Source organism: Durio zibethinus, chromosome 6 (genome assembly GCF_047325235.1).
Source record: "Durio zibethinus cultivar Kanyao isolate XHJ-2024 chromosome 6, ASM4732523v1, whole genome shotgun sequence".
Taxonomy (NCBI): domain Eukaryota; kingdom Viridiplantae; phylum Streptophyta; class Magnoliopsida; order Malvales; family Malvaceae; genus Durio; species Durio zibethinus.
In genome coordinates, this window is record NC_143167.1 from 6,774,960 (window position 1) to 6,797,273 (window position 22,314).

Sequence of the window (22,314 nt, forward strand, 5' to 3'; positions counted from 1 at the left end):
TGAGATTTGGACTAATTTTTGCTTGATTTTTCGAAACAAATTTATTTGGATTGTCATGGTGAAGAGATTGGGAATGTGTTTTCAAAGCTAAAAATAACTTTCAAACTTGATACATTTTCTATTGAGCTTTAAACCTTGTATTTTGGTAATAACATCAAAATTAATAACAAGGTCTTTTTGTGGAAGTAGTGACCCTAAAATTCTTTGGGTTATTTGATAACTTAGAAAAATCTTAATGGTAATAGGTTTACTGATAAAATCTATAAAGAAAACATTTCATCAGCAATTTTGAAAAAAGTTTTTTGTCTTTTCCAAAAGGATTTGGTAGGACAATAGAGTTAACTATAGTTTGAACTGCACCAATGTCAAAGAAAATAGCAACTCTTTTAGGAAGAGAGTGTTTATAGGTAAAATCTAAACTGAGACTAAAGGTGTCTTTGGAGGCTGAATGGTTTAGATTTTTTGGAGTTCTTGGATTGACATATAATAAAACATTGATCATCATCATCTGAGTAGTCATATGAATATGTGTCTAAGCTATCATTATCATATTGCTTTATTATAAATAGTGACTGAGAAGTCTATTCATCATCAATAGAGAATACTGATTTGAGATCATTATTCAAAAGATTAATACCTGAGATATTTGTAATAACCTATATTATCTTAACGAACTTCTTGTTAGATTTTGGGTAGTTTTTAGCAAAATATCCTGATTTTTCACAAAAAATATTTATTATCTTTTTTCTTTGGGTCTCTTTTCTTTCTGCCAAACTTAAACCTTTAAAATCTTTTGGACTTTTTGAAGAATTTCTTATGTCGAAAAGATTGGAGTTTCTAGGGTGTCTAAAGACATTAAACTTTTTAAAATGTTTTTTTTTTCTTCTGATGACAATGGCATAAGTAGTCTTTAAAAGAATATTTGATTTGTAAACCAATTGAAAAATAAGAACATGATATATCCATTCTTCTGGAGTTGTTCACCAAGTTTATAATGTACTTGTGCTTTTTACAAAACTTGTCAAAGGCTCTCATCATAACCTTGTGAATGTCACTAAGGTTAATGCATTTCAAATCAAGGGATCTAAGATTGAGTTAAGTCATTGTCTGTTAGGCAAGTTTTTCTGAAATTGGGTTAAGAAAAACTTATTTCAAATTAACATTATTGAATCCACTAAAAGATAAAAATACTGAAAAAATTGTAGGTAGCATCTGTTAAGATCTTTTGGATGAAACGAATAGTATTTTAACTTAAAAAATTGCTCTCTAATTATCTATTTAATGAGCTTCTTGGCCATAAAATATTACTGAAAATTGAGATACAGGTTGTGTGATTGTAAGGCATTGGATAAACTATAACCGTTTGTATCCATCAACATTAACCTAAAAGTTTGTGAGGGTTTCAAATAGTCTTGAAATAAATTTGATTAATACCATATGCATTATAATGTTGGGATTGAAATTCAATTTAACTACTCCCCATACTATGAATTCTTGAAATCTTGAGTGCTATTTTGATGAAAAAATATCATTAATTATGAACACTGAAAATTTAGATGAAGATGAGGAATTATGAGCATGAAGAGGATAAAGAGGAGTTCGTTGATCACTATCCATTGGTTTTAGGTTGTGAACTTCTGGATTGTCATCAAAAACTTCAATTGTTGGTTCTATCATGAAGATATGATGAAGAGGTTCAATAGTATCTATCTCAAGTGTGTCATTTGAAAATACTTCATCAAAATCCACCATAGAAGAATATGATACATCTTTAGTAAGAAAGATATTTTTAATTGAAAATCGAAGAAGAATTTCTTGTGCCATTTGCTTGAGCATATTAGAAAATATGCTTGGTGTGGAAAAAATCATTAGTTGGGAAGGAGGTTTAGGTGAAACATAAGAGGAGCTTTTAAGAGTTTGGTTAAAAGTGGGGTTTAAAAGGGTTACAATTGTGGTTATGGTTGTTTTTAGCTTTAAGGGTTGAGGAAGTAGTTGTCCAGCTATCCTTTCCATTCCATTGGCTTTTTTTCTCTAAATTTGTTTATCCATTTTTTTTTTGTAATGCCAAAGAGAGGTTGTTTTGATGAAGAAGTATAGAATAGTCATTCTGAGAAGGGTGTGAAGAATGGTTTTATCTGAAGGTATGAGGCTATGCTTGTGAATGGGGGTGTGAATATTGGTGTGCTTGATTTTGGCTGGTATTGGAATAAAGTGAAGAAAGGTTTTGAAGGTGAATGTGGGGTGTATGCTTAGTAAGGAGTATCCTACATTCTGTGTTAACAGAAGTAGAAATACTTGAGGTTTGTTGTTGTTGGAGTTTCTAATGAAGTTGATTCTGTTGAATCTTAGGACTTTTCATTTCTCTTTCGCTTTCAACAAAAGCATAAATGTTATCATTATTACTTTCAACCAATTGTCTGAGCTCTTGATTTATAGTTATCATTCTTACCTGAATGTTAGGAATAATATTATAGAGATTGACAATATTCTAGTTAAAATGTTGATTCACTTAATCTAACTTATTCTTTATCTTGTAAAAGGCTATATTTTGGATAATAAAATTTTTTGTTTGCCAATTCAATACTGCTTCTACTTAAAAAATTCTTTTCTGGTTTTCATATTCATTTTTATCATGAAGTTTAGGATTTTTTAGGTGTGTCTGTATTTATCTTTTGTGAATTTTTAAAGAAGAGGAAATTTTGCATCATAAGAATAAAAAGTTGGCTGCATCATGCAAATTTAAGTAAGAGGTTGACAATTTATGGTTGAGAAATATCTGGAACAATATTGTTGACTTGTTGCTTCAACTTAGCCTTTTTTGCTTCTTCTTTAGCAATGTAAGTAAGACTCGCAATATACCAAGATAAGGGTTTTCTCGATCGAGGTTTTAACTTTTTAGGTTTTTGGATTTTTAGATTTTTCGTTTAAACAATTTGGTTGAGGGATATCTGACTTTTTATGTTTGAAATAAATAATATAATAATCAAATTTTCTCGAGGGTTTACTAAGGATATCTGCTTCAGGGTTTCCATTTTCAAATTTTTTTTTCAACCTTTGCTAGGAAGATTTATGTCTTAGTTTCTTTTCATCATCATCAAAGAAACTTCTACATCTTTCTTTCTAGCATTGTTTATAATTGCAATCAATGTTTAAATAATAAGTCCATTTGGAGATCTATATACATATACAAGTAATCCATTCGGCTTAAAGTGCATAACAGCTACATTTGGCTCTAGTTAACATAGTTATATCATGAACTGTGTAAGGAAGACAGAAGTTGAAATAAGGGTTTCTTTTTACTTGTTGTGGTTAAATTTGATTATGACTGTGCCATCTAGATTTATGGTGAAAGAATGATCAAAGTGTTGGATGTGTTCATTCTAGTTCCAAAGCTTTTGACAACTTGTTATCCATGAGGCAACAAGTTATTCATTTGATATATGTTTTGAAATGTGAATATCTTTGGGATTCTTGTCAGCAGCTTCTAGTTTTACAAACACTGCATCATTAGTGTTAGTTTATGGCCTAATCTTAGATTTTGTAAGCCATCTAGTAGTGAAAATTTGCTTAAAATCCTTTCATCTAGGTTTCAACAATCTGAACTTAAACTTTTAAAGCATTTAGGAGAGTTAGATCATGTAGAGACATGTTATAGTTGGGAAATATTATGAAGAAATAGTCTCTATATTAAGAGTCATCTTAATTATGTCAAATATTACATACTTGTAGTTTTTTAATCTTATATCTAATAACGTTATCCTGGTACAAATAAGAATACCATTTCACCTATAAAAGTTTAATGTTATTCTAATAATATCAAAATGGATGTAGTTGCATCTTTGTTCTATCAACTGTTATGAAAATTCTAAAAGAACCTAAAAAGTAATAAAGTACTTTTGAGATCTTGCTGGAAGAATACATTTATCAAACTTGTAAGTTTGAATATATTTTTTTGGAGCTTGAGATTTTTGTTTGAAAAAGATTTTTATAGATCTAACTAAAGAAGTAGGATATTTAAAGAAGGCATTATAGAGATTTAAAAGAGAAAGTTCTATTTCTTGAATTTTTTTTATTTTCTAGAATATAATTAATTTTATAAAAGAAATCTAACTTAAAAAAAAAAATTTTCTAAGTATAAGAAAAAAGTATAAAAAAAAAAGAATTTAGAGGTTAAAAGTTCTAAATCAAACGTATTCATAGGAAAGAAGTTTTTGCTCTCCAATTCGTGCCAATCTAGTATTAGGCTAATATCTTAAAAAAATTAAAAAAAAAAAAAAAAGAAAGTTCGACCGTTAATGTAAAGTTATGCCATCATCTATGATAAAAGCGTGGCAAACCGTTAACCACGGATCCCTACAAATAACCCTGTCCCAGCGACACACCAAATCAGCCCTACTTCACCTCCCCGGTTCAACAGCCCACTCCTCTCTCTCTCTCTCCCAAGTAGTCCTCAGAGCCGTTTCTAGATAGTTTCGTGTAAATTGAATAGCTGGATATTTAACAAAATAATCATTTCGTATTGGACCCTTTCTCCAAATATTAAATGTCGGCATCGCAGAGACTTCTCTGCACACTCTCCCATTCTCTTCCTTATAAATCCACTCCTTTTCCTTTTCTCCGCCCTTCTCCCTTTTATTATTTTCCTTGCTCTCGCCCTCTCTCCTTTCCTACCGCAATCATGTCCCAAAATCAGGTAACTGAACTTTTTTTTTAATTTTAATATTGAAAACTTTTTGTTTCCTCTGTTTTACTCAAAAGTAATTTATCTTTTGAATTTTTGATGCAGCGAAAGGGTGGAAATAGAGAACAAACGTGGAAACAAAAGCCAAAGCCGAAAGCGGTTATGTCCGCTTCCGCTTCAGTCACTGAAGCCGTTACGAACAAACTCGGCGGTTTGAATATCTCTGACGGCCAAATTTGGAAGCCGAAGTCGTATGGAACCGTGACTGGACCCAACGCCACCGCTGTTGATGTTCAAACCGAGAAGAGCAGTGTTGATTTGAGTAAAGTTTTTTTGAAGCCTAATTTGTTAGAAAATTTCAATGTTGATAATTCGACTTATTCACTTGCACAAATCAGAGCTACTTTTTATCCGAAATTCGAAAACGAAAAGTCTGATCAAGAGGTAAATTGTTTGTTGAAACTTCTCCTTTTTTGGATAATGAAGCAATTTGATTTTTTTTTCCTGTTAATTAGTTTTGGTTCTTGTTTTCTAATGTGCTTAGATTAGGATACGGATGATCGAGATGGTGTCTAAAGGTTTGGCTACTTTGGAGGTATGGATCACGCAACTCTTTACCTTTGTTTGGAAAAAGAGAATAGTTGTAAAGTTCTTTATTAAGAAGCTCATGCTTCTTTTGGCTTTAATGGTTTTGTACATTATTTTGGAAAGGCAATAGAGAGAATAACTTTAAGATTTTTTGTTTTTGGTTCTCTTGGTGTTGATTTTGCGATTTGCAATTTTGCTTCCCTGGAAAGTTACTAAAATGGAAATGCAAGAAGTAGGAAACAAAATACAAAATCATACTATTTGTTTAAAAGTGAGCCAATGCTTATAAATATGGTAATATATAATTACATATACAAATGTTATTGTTCCATATGAAATTAAATTCATAAATATTTTATATTCACAAAAATTTAGTTCAAAATTTGCAAAAGCAAAAAGCAAGTAGAGAGTATCAACCAAATGAAACGTTATTTTTTAGTATTTGTATACAGGAACGCATATAATTTTTTATTCTTACAAATTTGTGCAGGTTTCGCTTAAACACTCTGGATCTCTTTTTATGTACGCGGGTAATGAGGGTGGGGCATATGCTAAAAACAGCTTTGGAAATATGTATGATTAAATAATCTTGGATCCTCTTCTCTATATTTTTTTATTTTTAAATTTAATTTGTTGGTGGTTCTTCTGTTATATCTAATTTATTGATTTTAAGAACTTGTTCTATCAGGTTTAATAAACCAGTGGGTGTGGTATATGTTATGCATTCGAGATATGCATACTTTGTTTTTTTTTCATTATCAGTGGTACTTGTGACGTAGTGTAAAAATGAGTATTAGATGTGCAATGCATTGGCAAAAAAAGAGAAAGTAATAGTTGTACTAGAGATTGTGGAGAGATAGGCATACACCATTTTGTGAAGTACAGCTTATTAAAATATAAAAACTGTATATGATATGAGGATGTGTCAATGAGGTGTGCCTTTTAGGTGTCTCTTTCCTTTCAAAAATGCATGGTTAGGTGCCAAAGGTGTGTGCTTTGGTAAAGGCACCTTACCCATTTTTTCCTCTTTTTTTTTTTTTTTTGGGGGGGGGGGGAGTGTCTAGCCTCTCAAAGCACCTGAGCTTGTGTAGGCACTTGTCTTGACTGGAATCTGTATGTATATTTTTCTCCCTTCTTTTTTGTGGTTCTTCTCTTCTTCCTCAGTTGTAACTTATCGGATTTAACTCTTTTACTGCAGTTACACTGCTGTCGGTGTTTTTGTTCTTGGGCGCATGTTTCATGAGGCATGGGGAACTAAAGCTGGAGAGAAGCAAGCACAATTCAATGATTTCATTGAGGTAGAATACTAATAATGATTGTGGATGAACATAAAGCGCAAAGGAAATCCACAAAATGAAAATTATATTAAGCAATAGCATTCTAGCCAATTAGAGTTTGCTTGATCTCTTTCTGTCTCGCATGCTATTTCAACTTTTCATGTGTATTTATATAAATATTGCTAACAAACTGGAAGTTGATGACTTGGTGATGATTTAATTTAAAAGGCTCATGAAAGAAGATTTGTGATTTTTGATTAATCAGATATTGAAAAAGCAAAATGTAATTTGAACTTGTGTTTTTGTTTCTTTAATTAGATGTTGTACGGGCAAAATGTGACTCTTAACTTCTGTTTTATTATATGCCTTTCAATTTGGGGCTTGTTTCTCAAATAAAGACATATTACAAAGTAAAATGAACAGTGGAAAATAGATTATATGTTGTTGCTTGGATATATGGTAAAATGCAATTTAAGTACAATTGATGCTTGACTCCATTTCTTGTTATCTTGTTTTCCGCTCTTTGGTAGCATTTTTCCTCCCTTAAAATGATTCAATTGTTAATATTCAAGAAGGACCCATTCTTTTTATCCCTTGGCCTTAGAGGCAGGAGACCAGCCTCTTTTGGCTGTCTAGTTGATCTATATTATTCTAGATGTGTATTCTTTTTATCAATTACAATGGTTATTGAAGTTTATTTTGACTTCTTAATTGACAGTTTTATGATCTTTAATATTTCTTTCAGCGGAATCGTATGTGCATATCAATGGAGTTGGTAACTGCTGTTCTTGGAGACCATGGACAACGTCCACGAGAAGACTATGGTTAAGTGTTTTTATCTTATTATTTTGAAGTGTTTGACTAGCTGTCAATCTAATTTTGTTGATGACCAACAAAATACTTTAAACATATAGTAAGAAAAAGTAATCTACTTTTCTTATTAATATGTAGAGTCTCTATTAGTGTTGTCAGCAGATAGGGTACTTTTTTCAGCTTAGTCAATGAAATGCTAGCGCCAATGCTGTTTTTTTTTTTTTTCCTTTTAAGAGTGAAAATTATTTTATATTGTTTATGATGTAACTATCCATATTAATATGCTACCATTTTTTAATATTGTTTGTCCTACATTATGCTAATGCTTACGCACTTTATTGCTTCCTTCAGCGGTAGTAACAGCTGTCACTGAATTGGGCAATGGAAAGCCAAAATTCTACTCAACTCCTGAAGTGATTGCTTTTTGTCGTAAATGGCGTCTACCAACAAACCACATATGGTTGTTCTCAACGAGGTGATGATATAGTGTTTGTATAGTTACCAAGATTCAAAAAGTGGTTTGATTAATTGTCTTACATTTACATGTCCTAAAATTAATGGTTCTTAAGAGGTTCTTTGTAGTGATGACGTTGAGGATCAGATATTTATGCCAGTATTTCAGTTCTACCGTGCTCTTGTGATTGCCGGAGACTTGTTTATATTAAGTTATCAACAAGATAAACAGAAATTCTACATTTATATTAATTTTGAAATTCACATTTTTTCTTTTTCTTGAGTTTGTTGATAAGTAATTTTTAACCCAAATTTCTATTCCTCAGACTTGGCATGAATTCTTATTTGTGCCTTAGTGTATGTCCTTTCTTTCCTTGTTCCCTCTCACAAAATTGGTTGACTTGAAAGCTTAGAGTTTCTTAACATGGCTGATCACAAAATTCTGCAATTATTTGTGGTTAGCTTGTGGCTTTAGTCACTTTTTTCCATTCTTCAGCATCATCTTCTTTTTTTTTTTCTCATATAGAGTTCTGCTATTTCTCTTTTTACAAATGCATTTTTGCTTATTCTATAAATATAATTTCTTAATTGTGGCCTCCATTATTTAGTAAGTTCCTCTCTTAGATGCACATAGATTATGAAACTGCTAGTTATGGCATCTGATTATTCTTCTATAAATGTAGGAAGTCAGTGACATCATTTTTTGCTGCTTATGATGTGCTATGTGAAGAAGGAACAGCAACTTCTGTATGTAGGGCTCTTGATGAAGTTGCTGATATATCTGTAGCTGGTAAAGATTTTCACTTAAGATGTCTTTCAGTTAGCTGGTCTGTTTCTGTTTTTTCAAGGAATTGCCAATTGTATAGGAAGTATTGCCAGTTTACCAAACTGCAGGCCAAGTCTAGCCATTACTACTCAGAAGGAGTTTGAAAGTAGGATGAAAGAATAGATGGTATTTAATATACTATGTGTAATTAAAAGGTTAAATGCATATGAAAAGTATGCCTTACTTAAGTTTCCCTTTAATTTCTTTTGTTAGCTATGAGCAAGTATTTTATGAGGACTTTTGCTTAATTATGATAACAGTTGATCTTTGAAACACATTAATCTTGTGATGATCTCTTTTATGTTTATTATTAAAGGATCATATAGTTTAAGCTTTCTATACGTGATACATAGAATTTCTGTCACAGATAAATTTTTTTTCAAAATTTATGCCCTACTTAACTTAGATGAGTACTTTTTTGTACATTTATCTGGGGCAATAAGGGGTCCTATTGCCTAGAATCTATGAAATAGTTTGGAAAGGAGGGTACTGCCTCATATAATTGCATCACCTCTAATACATGCTAGTCTCACTGATTTCACACCCATGGAACGACATTTTCTTCATAGATACATATAAGCTGCATCATGAAGTCACTGATTCCAGCTTAAATTGTGCATTTGCTTTTGTGACCTACAACATTGTGAAGCACCTGCTTGGAAGCAATTTTTTGCAAACTTTTCTTTTTTGCATACTCAAAAGTTAGGGTCAGTGGTATTGGATTCAGTTCATGCGCTATTCCTTTTCTGTTGTAACTTTAAATGAATTTATTATGAAGTATCTGAGCAACATTTAATCTCCATGTTATCAACATGTAGGTTCAAAATGTCATATTAAGGTGCAAGGAGAAATCTTGGAGGGTCTTGTAGCTCGTATTGTGAGTCATGAGAGCTCAAAACATATGGATGAGGTCTTGAACGATCACCCTCCTCCTCCGGCTGATGGAGGTATGATGTTGTATCTTCTCATGCATTTTGTTTATAATCTTGGTTGCTTAAGCAACTTTCTTGTGAAGACATCTATGTCTTTCATCCCCTTTTTTTTTCATTCCATTATTTATTTTTTTCCAAATAAATTTATTCACTCTTAACACATTCTGAAGTGAACTGGCACAATGATTTATAGTTAGAAGCAGAGTGAAAGTGAACTGTATGAAAAGCCCATGATGACTAATATATTCAACCAGATAGTATAATATCTATGTCAAAAAGTGCTACCATCCTTACCTTTTTTTTTGGTACAAAGGAGGTTGCAGCCTGGGGATAGGGGAAGGGGTTCCAGGTGCTAGGATCTGAACCCCATACTTGCTGGATGCCGCCTATTAAGGGTGGCTGCATGAACCAATTGGGTTAAACCTTATGTTTACAAGAACCTTTACCTATGCCTAGGCAAGCAATCTTCCTGAGTCATTAGATGGGCTATTCCTTCATTTGTTGACTCTTTAGCTTAAAGCTGAGCACTATTATTCTTAACTATGGTGTCATTCGCTGCATTTTTGTCATTTTAATTCTTTGCATGGTTGCCTGAATCTCCCTTGCTCTTTTGAGTGAAAACTAATTAATTCTCCTTTTGAATTATGGAATTTCCCTGCTTATTTCAGCTGGCATAGATTTGGGACCAAGTCTAAGGGAAATTTGTGCTGCAAATAGGTCAGATGAAAAACAGGTGACATGGAATTTCCTTTAATATGAAATACTTTACTTTGACTTCTGGTTATTTTTTGACACTTTTGATTAAGAAATTATTATCAACTAGAATTCTTTTTAATTGTGAATCTTTTTCTTTTTCTTGAAACTACCACTGCAGCAAATAAAGGCACTCCTTGAAAATGTTGGTTCTTCTTTCTGTCCTGATCATTCAGACTGGTATGATGCACACTCAAGAAATGCAGATAGATCTGTTCTTTCAAAATTTTTGCAAGCTCATCCTGCAGATTATTCAACCACTAAGTTGCAGGTTAGGCTACTGTGCATTCTCCTTTTTTTCCACTTGTACAGCTTGTGCTTATCCAACATGCCTGAAATTGAACCTTGAATAACCTCAAAGTGGACAGCTTGAACATTTAACCTCCAACATTTAGAGATTTGCATTAGTCAACAGCCCAAAACTTGAAATGACACAAACCGAGCAACCTAAGCTAAAGTGACCATTAAGTCTGTCCTCCCTTCTTACTCTTATATGTCTTATCTATGTGAAAGAGCAGCAAAAAGCTGTTCCCATCTTTGTTTAGGAACCAACCCACCAGAAATTGGAGCCCCAATTGCACTGCCTCTCATGGTGGCAGCAAGCATTCCTTTCAACTAGCCAATTTAGCTTCCTTCATTGATTGAATTTTGGTTTTTAAATTATGTGATCTTTTCAATTGTTACAATTAATATTTCCAATTATAATTTACATGTGAAATAATAATTTGATTTCTTTATTAAACCAGGAAATGATTCGTTTGATGAGAGAAAAACGTTTTCCAGCTGCATTCAAATGTTATCATAACTTCCACAAAGCTGAATCTGTATCAAGTGACAACCTTTTCTATAAAATGGTCATTCATGTCCATAGTGACTCAGGATTTAGGCGTTATCAAAAGGAGATGAGGTATTTCTTGAATCTATAATTTACTTAGTTATGGCCATCTTTTTCGGTTCATTTTTACAAAACTCAAAATTCATGTTTTTTGCATTTTCTTATTGAGCGAAAAAATTGGGATGTTTCAGGCAGAAGCCAGGATTGTGGCCTCTTTATCGAGGTAAAAATATTTTATCCAGATACCTGGACTATATCCATTTTGAAAATTCATGTTCAAGTTTTCAGGAACATGTTTGTGAGAATTTGGTGCTCCCAAAATTGAGAATCTTATTGTGATTTGTGAAGCATTTTGTTACATCTTATCTCTGTGCTTCATGAACTTTATTTTCTGTTACTAATCTATACTTCTTGCAAGATGCTTAGAAATCAAATATCTTTTGCAACTTCAGCTCATGTGATTTTTATGATACCTAAATGTTGAATCTACAGTAGGTCACCGATCACAATGAATCATGGAAAATTAAAAAATGAAATAGGTTCTGTCATCAAACAGCTATTTTTTGTGAGAAAAAACAATTTGGTGAGTAACTGTTTACATGATGAAGGTTAGAATATTCATTAAGAGAGGGTTGCTTCTAGTAGATTTTGATAAGAGTTTGGACAATCTTATTATCAGAAGAACTATTCTGTTGAGAAAGCAAATAGTATCATGCAATTCAGGAAACCATAAGAACCAAAAATTGATGAAGCAGCTGAGATCTTTTCATCTCAAATTGTGAAATAGTAACCTAAAGCAGACTGATGGATGCTACCTAGAGTTGAATTTGTTTGATTTTGCTGTAAACCTTGTTGATGTTAGTCCTCACTTGAATTTTGTAATATAAATAATAATAACAATAAAAAAAACTAAATGATATACTCGTATACCATGGAAATCCTAGATTACCTCTTCTTGTGGTAAAGTGCTTCAGCTTAGGGTCAGCTTTTAATGGTGGGAAAAGCCTAAAACAAAATTGTGAAAAATGACTGTTTGCATTTTGGGAAAGAGATGGAAATCCATTGGAACTATCTACAATGAGGGCTAAGAACGGTGTGGTACCAAATGACTAAATTGACCTTTATGATAATGTTAAATCTTTTTCCTGTGCGTTGATATTCCATTTTTTTTTTTTCTTCTTAAAAGCATTGAAGAAACATACTTCCCTGAGTTGCAAAAAGTTATTCTCATGCTCTGTCTTTTACTCAGGTTTTTTTCTTGATATTAATTTGTTCAAGGCAAACAAGGAAAGAGCTGCTGAAATTGCAAAATGCAACAATGATCTAGTAGGACTTATAAATAATGGCAATGGCATATCCACAAGAGATGGTTTAGCAGATGACGATGCAAATCTAATGATTAAATTGAAGTTCCTTACATATAAGGTATACTTTTATAAATCTCTTGATGTGATGGAGGAACTTATATTTAATTATTATATGAGATAGGGTTTTATGATTTGGCTATCTTCATCTTAGTAATGTTGATAGAAAGTGGTGTTTTCCTTGCTTAGAATTACAGTTTGAAGATTGTTGTATTAAATGCAAGGCTAAGAGAGTTCTAATGCATTGATCAATATACACTTGGCATTTGATCATTATATTTCCTACATGACCTTTTAGCATTTTGAGCATTAAATTGAGGAGGTATTCCTCTTGGTTATAATTCTGTTATTTTTTTTCCTGCAAAATGGTAATTTTATGTGATAGTTATGAGAACAAGGTGTGTTCTGCTGTAGTATACACTCTTTTTTTTAAATGAGCATTATTGGCCATTATTTATTTGAGAGACAAATTCCCAGAGGATGAACATTCATTTCAAGAAAGTTTCATTTCTTATTTGCTTATAATTGTACAGTTCACCAAATTAGTAATTTTAATGTGATATTCTTTGGAGTCTGATTCTCATCATGCATTGCCCTTTTCCTCCCACCAGTTGAGAACATTTCTGATCCGCAATGGGTTGTCAATTCTTTTCAAGGATGGTCCAGCTGCTTACAAGGCTTACTACCTGAGGTAAGGTTTGTAAGGAAGGTTCTGTAGTGTGATACTCTACTATTTAGTGAATTATAATAAAGATAAAAAAAATGGGCGGAGTTGTGTAATCATATATAGGAGGCTTTGGTTCTTGGTTTGAGATTGTAATCATGGTCAGATATCAAGATATCTCTCTCTCTTCCTCACATTAAGTACTAACTTTTCTCCATCCTCTCTAATATCTTACACGTTATCAAATGTTCTTTACTTTATGGTGAGATATAATAATCCATAAAGTTTGTACTCTCATGATGTTTTTTATTTTCGATTGCTTAAATAAATCAATAAAATTTGTATAATAGACTTCAACTTAAGCCCATTTACGGGAAATTTTGTTCCTTTCTGGTATTTAGGCAAATGAAGATTTGGGGCACTTCAGCAGGAAAGCAGATAGAACTCAGCAAGATGCTTGATGAATGGTAATGTTGAAATTATAATTTTGTATGCTTGGATATGATTTCATTATCTAGTTCTTCCCTTACGTTTTTATTTATTTTTTAATGCCTTAATTCCAGGGCTGTGTACATTAGAAGGAAATGTGGGAACAAACAATTATCATCAGCAATATACCTTTCTGAAGCTGAGCCATTTCTTGAACAGTATGCAAAACGTAGTCCAGAGAATCAGGCTCTAATAGGATGTGCTGGGAACTTGGTAAGGACTGAAGATTTCTTGGCAGTTGTTGAAGGAGGCAGGGACGAAGAGGGTGATCTCTCTTTGGAACGGGAGGCAGCAGCAGCAAGTATTAGCCCATCAGTCAAGGACACTATTCGGAAAGATGAGGGTTTGATTGTATTTTTCCCAGGTAACATTGAGTTTCCAATTGGCTGAAGCCCCACTTTTTTTCTTGTTGATAATATTTTTACTGTTTATTTGTGCAATTAACTCACATTTATGATCACTGAAATATTACTTGGTGGCTTAAGATCTGAGTTTTATGATATATTCTCCTTTTGTTGCTAAAAGTTAGGGTCTTTGAATGTTGAAGGCAAGAGGGTTTCTGAGAATAGATCCTAGGCTCCTGGAATTCCTGAACAGCAGCCTAAAAGGGCAGTTTTGGAAGTGCTTAGTGGGTTATTCAATGCACAGGAATTTAAAAACACTAAGATTGTCTTTTGAACCTTTTGAGTCCTTCGTTAACTAAAAGCAAATTTTTTGTAAAATTTATTATTTTGCTGCTCTTATATACGCATCATGTGTGATCAATAACTATTTTAATTGTTTATTCAAAATTGACATATTAAGAAGAAAACTTATAGCATACTAACTTTCATCCCTTTCTTATTGGAATTCAAGTTCAAAATGTAGAACATTCATTATATGTTTTCTTGCATTTATGATGTAAAGTTACAATAGGTTGAGTATTTTTTCCATTACTTAAGAACTTTAAAAATTATGATCTTGAAAATTGCAAAACAATTTGATAATGCATGATACAAATGTATAAAAACTGTCCTCACCAGTTTCCTACTTACGTTTTAACCATAACTATAAATCTCTTTAAATAAATATACACTATTTTTTAAAAGGAGTTTCCTTGATCATAAGTACATAGGTTGAGTAGTTATTGGTAGGTAATGGGTGGATAAATATGTGGATGGTTTAGTTCATGTATTAAATAGCATGATTTGGGTTGCAATAGAGGAAAAATTAAATTTTATCTGAACTTCTGAATTTTCTCTAAAACCACAATGAAAATAAAGTAATATTGCATTTTCTCATGTATGATTCAAGATTTGATATTTTATTGTTCTTTTCACTATTTACATTTAGTGTAATGTTCATCTTAATTATTATGCAGTGACTCAATATAATTGCCATTTTCAGGAATACCTGGTTGTGCGAAGTCTGCACTTTGCAGAGAACTATTAAATACCCCAGGAGGGCTTGGAGATGGTCGACAAGTTGATAGTTTGATGGGTGACCTTGTCAAAGGTATATGATAAATGTGAAATTGACTTTATGCTTTCTGAATGTGTTACATTTGGTGGTTTTAAAACTTCGTTGTAAAAGTGATTTTCTTACTTGAAATGTCTCTTGATTGTAACTAATGGCTTATATATGCTGAATTGTTTTCTGCATATTTCTATCTAAGCCCTTCCTCTTTTTGATATTTCTCTGACATACAAGGTAGAAATGGTTTCACATCCCATTTGTATGCTGGAGTGTTGACAGCATTAACTGTTGAATGTTAATGATTGGTTGGGATCAGTATATCAATTATTGGATAAAATAGTTCGCAATTTGTATGATAAAGTCTGTCAAAATGTTGTTGCAAAATGTTTTCTAAATCTTAGGAATAATTTTTGGTCACATAGTTGATAAATTCCAGTGAAATCTAAAAAAAATGTATCAAGTGAATGAAATACATTTAGTTACATCAAAGAAATACAGTTTCATTGTACATCTGGATTATGGCTCATAGTACTTACTTTAGTTGGACCAACATTAGGAATGCTTTTCACATGTGTGGTTTATGTGTGGAATAAGTTTATATATATTCATCAAAATCTATCGAAAGTTAATCGTATAACATGGTGCAATGAGCATTCCATAACTTTTTGTCTGATCATGTTCTGCCAATGAGACTTTTGAATCTACTAGTCTATCTATTTGGATCATGAATGCCAGTTTGAAATCAATTGGTTAACATTATCTATTCCATTTGTGTTTATCAATGATTGCATAGAATGACAAATGTAATTATGACTGGTATAAAAGTTGTCAAAGCTGGTATTTCTTAACGTTTTTGTATGTGCGTGTGATATATCAGATGCATCAGTTTTTGAGAAAAATCTGCTTGAAAAAAAAAATTATTTTCTGCTTTTGCTGATTCTCACAAGTTAAATTGGCTCATCTTTTGGGACTTGACTAATTTGATAGTTATTTTTTATGTTAAACAATACAATTATCAGCAACAGGATTGAGCATCGAAGTTAAAGGATTAGATAATGTTTTAGTGGTTTGTTAAGAATTATTTGATGTAATTGAGGTTATACGTATTTATATTGTGTTATTAACAGGAAGATATTGGCCAAAAGTTGCTGATGAGCGCAGGAGAAAACCATATTCTATAATTCTTGCAGATAAGAATGCACCAAATGAAGAAGTTTGGAAACAGGTAATTCTCTCATTGTTTGACGTTCGTATGGTGCACTGCTTCAATTAAGTTAACAAAAGATAAATTGCGAAGAGGATTTGGACTGACAATGGCTGTATTATTACTTTATACTCAACTTTTGAAAGCTGAACTACAAAAATACTAAAGAGGCTACTTTTACTGAATATTGCTACCCTATATGCAAATGATGCTATATCTTGATTCTTCTATTAATGGTTACAGAGCTTTTATGGATGAAGTTAGGTAGTTAACATATATAGTTTGAAAGATTAGCTCTCTCCCCCTCCCATTCTGTTCGTATGGAAAAGTGATTAGATAGTGATATGTCATTTATTTGATAAAGGAAATACTAGTCATAAATGGATATCTTGTGGATGGTATCTGCGAAAAAGTGTCAAGCTTATGCCTTTCAAGAAAAAAAAAAAAAAAAAAAACTCATTCAAAATATTTTAGATGGGATTATTTATTTGTAGTGTTAGATGGTAGATTTACATAGGGATAAGCGGAATAGGAACTCATGCATATGATAGGAATGGCTTTGAATGTAAAGTAAGCCAGTTCAATCATTAATGGTTGATTTTTTCTCTCTTTCCCGCTACCAGACTAATAAAAGAAGGGTGAATTTTGGAACAGCATGATAGACTCTTAAGTGACCTACAGTCAAATTGATTTGATCTCTGTCCAACTAGAAGTTAATATCTGAAACCTCCTCTAGTAGTGAAACAAGGAAAAAAATGGAGTAAAGTGTTTAGATTCTCAAAACCTGATGGACTGCATGAGTGTTTATGGTTCTATTGTAAACTCCTTCATAGGAATTTTATACTTGGTTTTAGATCTGACAAAACATTAAGCTAGTTCTTCAGATAGTGTTGGAATGAAAAATTGCATCTATAGTTCGGAAGTACCGTATCAGTAGCAAAAAGAGTTGGAGAGATCTCCAAATTTTTTAGGTCTTTGTGGTTCATATGCTTGATTGTGGAGGTAGTAAGCAAATTTCTTATTATCTATTATTGTATCACTACCCAAATAGAACGGGAATGTAAGATGTGTGATGTTGGCTTTTCAAAAGTGAAAGTTTATGGGATATTTGTTTTGTGATTATGCTATAATTTTTGAAGTGTTAGTTTTTTGGCAATTTATGAAAATTCATTTGATTTATGTGCAGATTGAAAACATGTGCCATAGCACCAAAGCTTCAGCTGTTCCAGTCATACCTGATTCTGAAGGTTATATCTTATGCCAATAGAAAGTTAAATTTTTTGGCTTTACAGTGTTGTAAATAGTTACAAATTTCTAAAAGTATGCTTTGGGAGCATTTTATATTTTGTTCGCCAGTCTGATATATTTTGTGTGCATGTGATTGTCTTAAATTTATCGCTGCTATTTCAAATGGGCGCATTTCATATTTTGTTTGCTAGTCTGATATATTTTGTGTGCATGTGATTGTCTGAAATTTATCCTTGCTATTTCAAATCCATCTTTCAATATGAAGTGGTATACAGATAAACTAGTCTGTTTCTTTTGTTGGGCAAGTGGCAATCAAGTGGATTGGAATTGGTCATTTCAATTTTCAAGTTGTTTTGAGTTGGTTGGGTCTTGGGTAATTTAGGCATATTAGATAGTTTCCCTGCCCCCCCCCCCCCCCCCCAAAAAAAAAAAAGAAGATAGTTTCACAGTCAGTTTTAGGTCTCAAAATATTTAGATTTGGATCATTTTTGTTACTTGAAGGTTCATTGTTTTCGGCTTAAGGCATGTTTTATGTTACATTTGGTTTGATTCCCCTTCCCAAAAGAAAAATGTATACATGAGTTTGACTTAATATCCTTATTTTGATTTATAATAACATATTGTTATGCCTATGCCTAAATTATATGGTTTATAAAATTAAGTAGACAAAAATATTTATGTAGGACTAGTAAATGAAAGTTTTAGAAGATTATTATATTCATTAAAATTATTTGGATTAGTTATTGGCCAAAAAAAAAAACTATTTGGATTAGTTATAAAAAAATTGTAAAACCATTTATTGTCTTTCATGTTAGCATTGGCATCTAAGTTCGTGGTTTTTATTTATATATTGGATTTCTTTCAAAAAAGTAAAAGTCATATTAAGTCTCAGCCTTAGTTTTAGTTCTAAACATGATTATTTAGGGTGCCAATATTTCAAAGAGTTTTGCATAATAAGATTTCAACTTCTTATTTGCTATACTTGAAAGAATAAAAATCAAAATTTTGTTGGTAATATTTAAAGCTTTTCAATCTACTTGTTTTGATGTTATATTAACCGGTTATATAGCAAAGATGGTTATTTATTATTATTTTATCATTTTTTATTATGTGTCATGCATTCTTTCTGAAAGGAAAATAACCAAATTATTTCTGGTTCGAACTTTGGATCATGTTGAATTTTGAGGCAACTTTAGTCGAGACAAGGTGGGTTTTGAGTAAGTTAAGGTGGGCTATTCAGGTTGGGTTAACCTCTGTTGCTTAATGCATTGTTACCGATGCAAAACTTTTCTCTTGAATTACCTTAGATCTGACATGAGGATATTAGTATAAAAGGGTAAAATAAAGGATATAGGTGTGGAGACTCATAGACTTAATAAAGTTTGGTGTATTTCTTTAATTGTAAGTATTTGAGTTACTCAATTGTGATAATAAATCCACTTTGTTGAAGATGATGCATGAGGATGGAGACTCCTTGGATTTTCAGTTATGGAAGGCTTAATTGGATTTTATTTGGTCTGAAGCAAAAAAAAAAAAAAAAATGCTAAGTAGAACGATAGAAATTCAATTGAGTGTCGCCAACCCAATCTCTGAAATTCAAGTGTGCCACAATGTTTCACTATTCTGAACCTGCCTACATAAACCCCCTTTGTAAGCTTGAAAGATATCTCTTTCTCTTTTATGCAATGATCTCTTCTGGCATCAAGCTTAAGCTAAAGTAGAAAAAATAAACCAAGTTTTAAGAAATCCAAGTTACGGAAATGAAGAAAAGCCAAAATTAAACCAACATTCACTGTTCATATGGTGTCTATTGCATGATTGATGATTTGTAAGGGTGTCAGTTATGTATCGCACACTTATAGCAAGATGGTACTGCATTTACTCATATGTTAGGAAAGTTAGGAGTCTAAGCAACATGGGTTTATTCATCTTTTCTCTCAGCCCCAGTTAAATTTCTCCAACTTGCAGGGACCGACTCAAATCCATTTTCTCTGGATGCATTAGCTGTATTCATGTTTCGTGTGCTTCAACGAGTTAATCATCCGGTACTCAATTGCCTTTCTTTTAATTATAGTAGTTCTGTGAAACATCACACTAACAATTGTTACCATCTAGCTAACACTTCCTCAATTCTTTAAATTCTAGGGTAATCTTGACAAGGCATCTCCAAATGCTGGCTATGTGCTGCTAATGTTTTATCACCTTTATGAGGGAAAGGTACTTTAATCTATACCAAGTGTGGTCCAAGTTCTCTTTTACTTAAAGCATTCTAACACCTACTCAAATATTTAGAGTCGCAAATACTTTGAGGATGAATTGGTAGAACGTTTTAGCTCTCTTGTTAAGATGCCATTGCTGAAACCTGACAGGTGAGAACATTGGCCCCTAAATTAGTTAGCTATTTTAATAATTTTATATATTTTATTTGTTAGACGAAGGAACCATAAAAAAGATGAGGGAGAACAGAAACAATGTGAAAATGAAGAACAAGGACATCTGTATAAAGTTTAAGAGAAACCAAGAGTAATTTCTTTAAAAAAAAAAAAGATGTAAAGAGAACTGGAAAAGAGAAAAGTAAAAGTGGTATCAACAGGCCCCTTTAACAATAAAAAGGGAAAAGAAAAAAAAAATGTGGTCTTAAAGATTAAGATCCAAAGAAAGTGAAACGGACACTTGAGGATTGGTGATGAGATTGCAATCACATTCCATTTTACCTGAGACTGACCTATTGTATGAATGATCTCCATCATCCATCTAACTTTGAATTGTATGATTGTACTATCCTCTAGACATTGACTTTGTAGTGTTTTATTGTCATCCCTCCCTTCACATGATGAAAATTCTTTCTTATGAAGAAATGAAACTGAATGGCATTTATTTCTCCCTTTTTTGTTGGACTAATGTTTTGTGTACTTCTTCCAACTGCAGGAGTCCTTTACCTCTTTCCTTGAGATCAGTTCTGGAAGAGGGAATAAATCTATACAATCTTCACACTAACAGACATGGAAGGTTGGTAAAAAAGTTTAAACAACTGCATACATTCGCACAAAATAGTCATGATTTTTTACCAATAAAGTAAACAAAATTAGTGGATCAAAGAGACAAATGTAGGTATTGAAAATTGTGTTTCCCCCTAAGTGGTCTCATAGTTGTTCCTAGTTTTATCCATTTCTATTATAGGCTTCCGTTTTGGTGGCACTATTGCCATTACTTGTTTTTTGTTGTTTCCCTTAGATTGGAATCAACCAAAGGTACGTATGCACAGGAGTGGGCTAAATGGGAGCAGAAATTAAGGGACACTTTATCTGCCAACGCTGAGTATCTTAATTCTGTTCAGGTCAACATCATTATCATGATCATCTACTGCTAACATTTTAATGGCACTTATGGTGTTTGGTCCCTACCCCAACTTTCAGATTCTTATTACTAAGGATTGTGGGGGAACTATTTAATCCAAAGTCAAAACACGCTTTTAATTTTTTTGGGTCTTTTGTCAGGTTCCATTTGAGTTTGCAGTTCAGCAGGTGGTGGAACAACTGAGAAAGATAGTGAGGGGTGAGTACACGGTACCAAGTACTGAGAAGAAGAAACTTGGAACCATTGTCTTTGCTGCTGTCAATTTGCCTGTTGCAGAAATCCAGAGTCTCCTTGACAAAGTGAGCAAAAAAATTTTGTCCTCAACTTTTCTGAGTTTTGTCAACAGAAATTTCGAGTAACATAATTCCCTTGAATGGAACAGATGTCTGGGAAGAACGACAACATCAAAGCTTTCCTCAAGGACAAACATATGGAGAACATCCTCAGGAAGGCTCATGTGACTCTTGCTCACAAGAGAAGTCATGGTGTCACAGCTGTGGCTAGTTATGGCCTCTACCTCCATCGTCAGGTTCCTGTGGAACTGACTGCTCTTCTTTTCACTGATAAAATGGCAGCACTAGAAGCCCAACTTGGTTCCATTGATGACGAAAAGATAGTCTCGAAAAATGAGTGGCCTCATGTTACCATATGGACTGGGGAAGGAATGGCGCCCAAGGAGGCCAACACATTACCACAATTGCTTTCGGAAGGGAAGGCAACTCTTGTTGAAATCAATCCACCCATCACCATATCAGGCACTCTAGAATTTTACTGAAAACTCTGTATAACCTTTTCTTCATTAGCCTATGAAAGTTGCTTATGAAAGGGGTTGGAATTAGATCGAGTTGCTGAGTGCACGTTCCCATCTCATGGGATTTTGCGGATACATAATAAAGGGCGTATGCCTGGTGCAGTGGCACATTTTTGTCAAAGGAATTTTGGCTTCTATGAAATACTGGTGTACATAACATGAGTGGAAACAGAAGAAATATGTTAAATTCATCACTCATAAAAATTGTACTAATCAACCGAAAATCATAAAATTCATGGTTACAATGAGGCCATATCGACCCATAAAATACAATCAAAATGCTGCTACGAAAATGCCAATTCAAGAATCTAACCCAACTTTACTGTTTCTATTGACACAATGTGGGTGTTATTGTTAAAGTAAAATTTTACTTGCTGCAGTCACTGAAGGCTTAGACAAATCCTTGAATTGTTATCTGTTGGCGATTATTCAACCAAAGAAAGGCAAGAAAATTGTTTCGCTGAAATGGTCAAGATTTCAGCGAAACAAAGTCCACATAAACTCAAATCAAGCATGGAGTTGATGTAAAGGTTATCATCTTTCCTTGAGATGAAAGGGTTTGAA

General features: G+C 32.8%; 1 protein-coding gene across 5 annotated transcripts; it reads left to right on the forward strand.

The window, feature by feature from the left end:
• The first annotated feature begins 4,422 nt into the window (after positions 1 to 4,422).
• RNL (RNAligase) lies at positions 4,423 to 21,871 on the forward strand. 5 transcript variants are annotated; one of them, XM_022876783.2, is made up of 28 exons: positions 4,440 to 4,693; positions 4,787 to 5,003; positions 5,080 to 5,125; positions 5,231 to 5,276; positions 5,760 to 5,842; positions 6,468 to 6,567; positions 7,292 to 7,370; positions 7,711 to 7,834; positions 8,496 to 8,602; positions 9,457 to 9,585; positions 10,239 to 10,303; positions 10,445 to 10,594; positions 11,070 to 11,230; positions 11,350 to 11,381; positions 12,408 to 12,583; positions 13,134 to 13,213; positions 13,588 to 13,653; positions 13,750 to 14,039; positions 15,062 to 15,169; positions 16,258 to 16,355; positions 17,521 to 17,581; positions 19,551 to 19,627; positions 19,728 to 19,799; positions 19,875 to 19,951; positions 20,511 to 20,591; positions 20,817 to 20,919; positions 21,080 to 21,238; positions 21,322 to 21,871. In XM_022876783.2, exons 1-28 carry the CDS (start codon positions 4,544 to 4,546, stop codon positions 21,712 to 21,714), a joined length of 3,330 nt encoding a protein of 1,109 aa, XP_022732518.1. In that variant the 5' UTR covers positions 4,440 to 4,543; the 3' UTR covers positions 21,715 to 21,871. The 5 variants fall into 5 exon arrangements, 4 of the variants coding, with proteins under 4 accessions (XP_022732518.1, XP_022732517.2, XP_089618125.1 ...); XM_022876782.2 differs by having other exon boundaries at positions 4,787 to 5,125; positions 5,226 to 5,276; XR_016342768.1 differs by lacking the exon at positions 20,817 to 20,919 and having other exon boundaries at positions 4,423 to 4,693; positions 4,787 to 5,125; positions 5,226 to 5,276.
• The last annotated feature ends 443 nt before the right edge of the window (positions 21,872 to 22,314 follow it).

What these genes read in the sequence shown, in the direction of transcription:
- RNL (XM_022876782.2), top strand. Translation starts at nt 4,544, where the DNA reads ATGTCGGCATCGCAGAGACTTCTCTGCACACTCTCCCATTCTCTTCCT. An exon ending in TTCAACGAGTTAATCATCCG is followed by an intron (nt 19,628 to 19,727) that starts GTACTCAATTGC and finishes TTTAAATTCTAG; the next exon opens with GGTAATCTTGACAAGGCATC. An exon ending in CACACTAACAGACATGGAAG is followed by an intron (nt 20,592 to 20,816) that starts GTTGGTAAAAAA and finishes TGTTTCCCTTAG; the next exon opens with ATTGGAATCAACCAAAGGTA.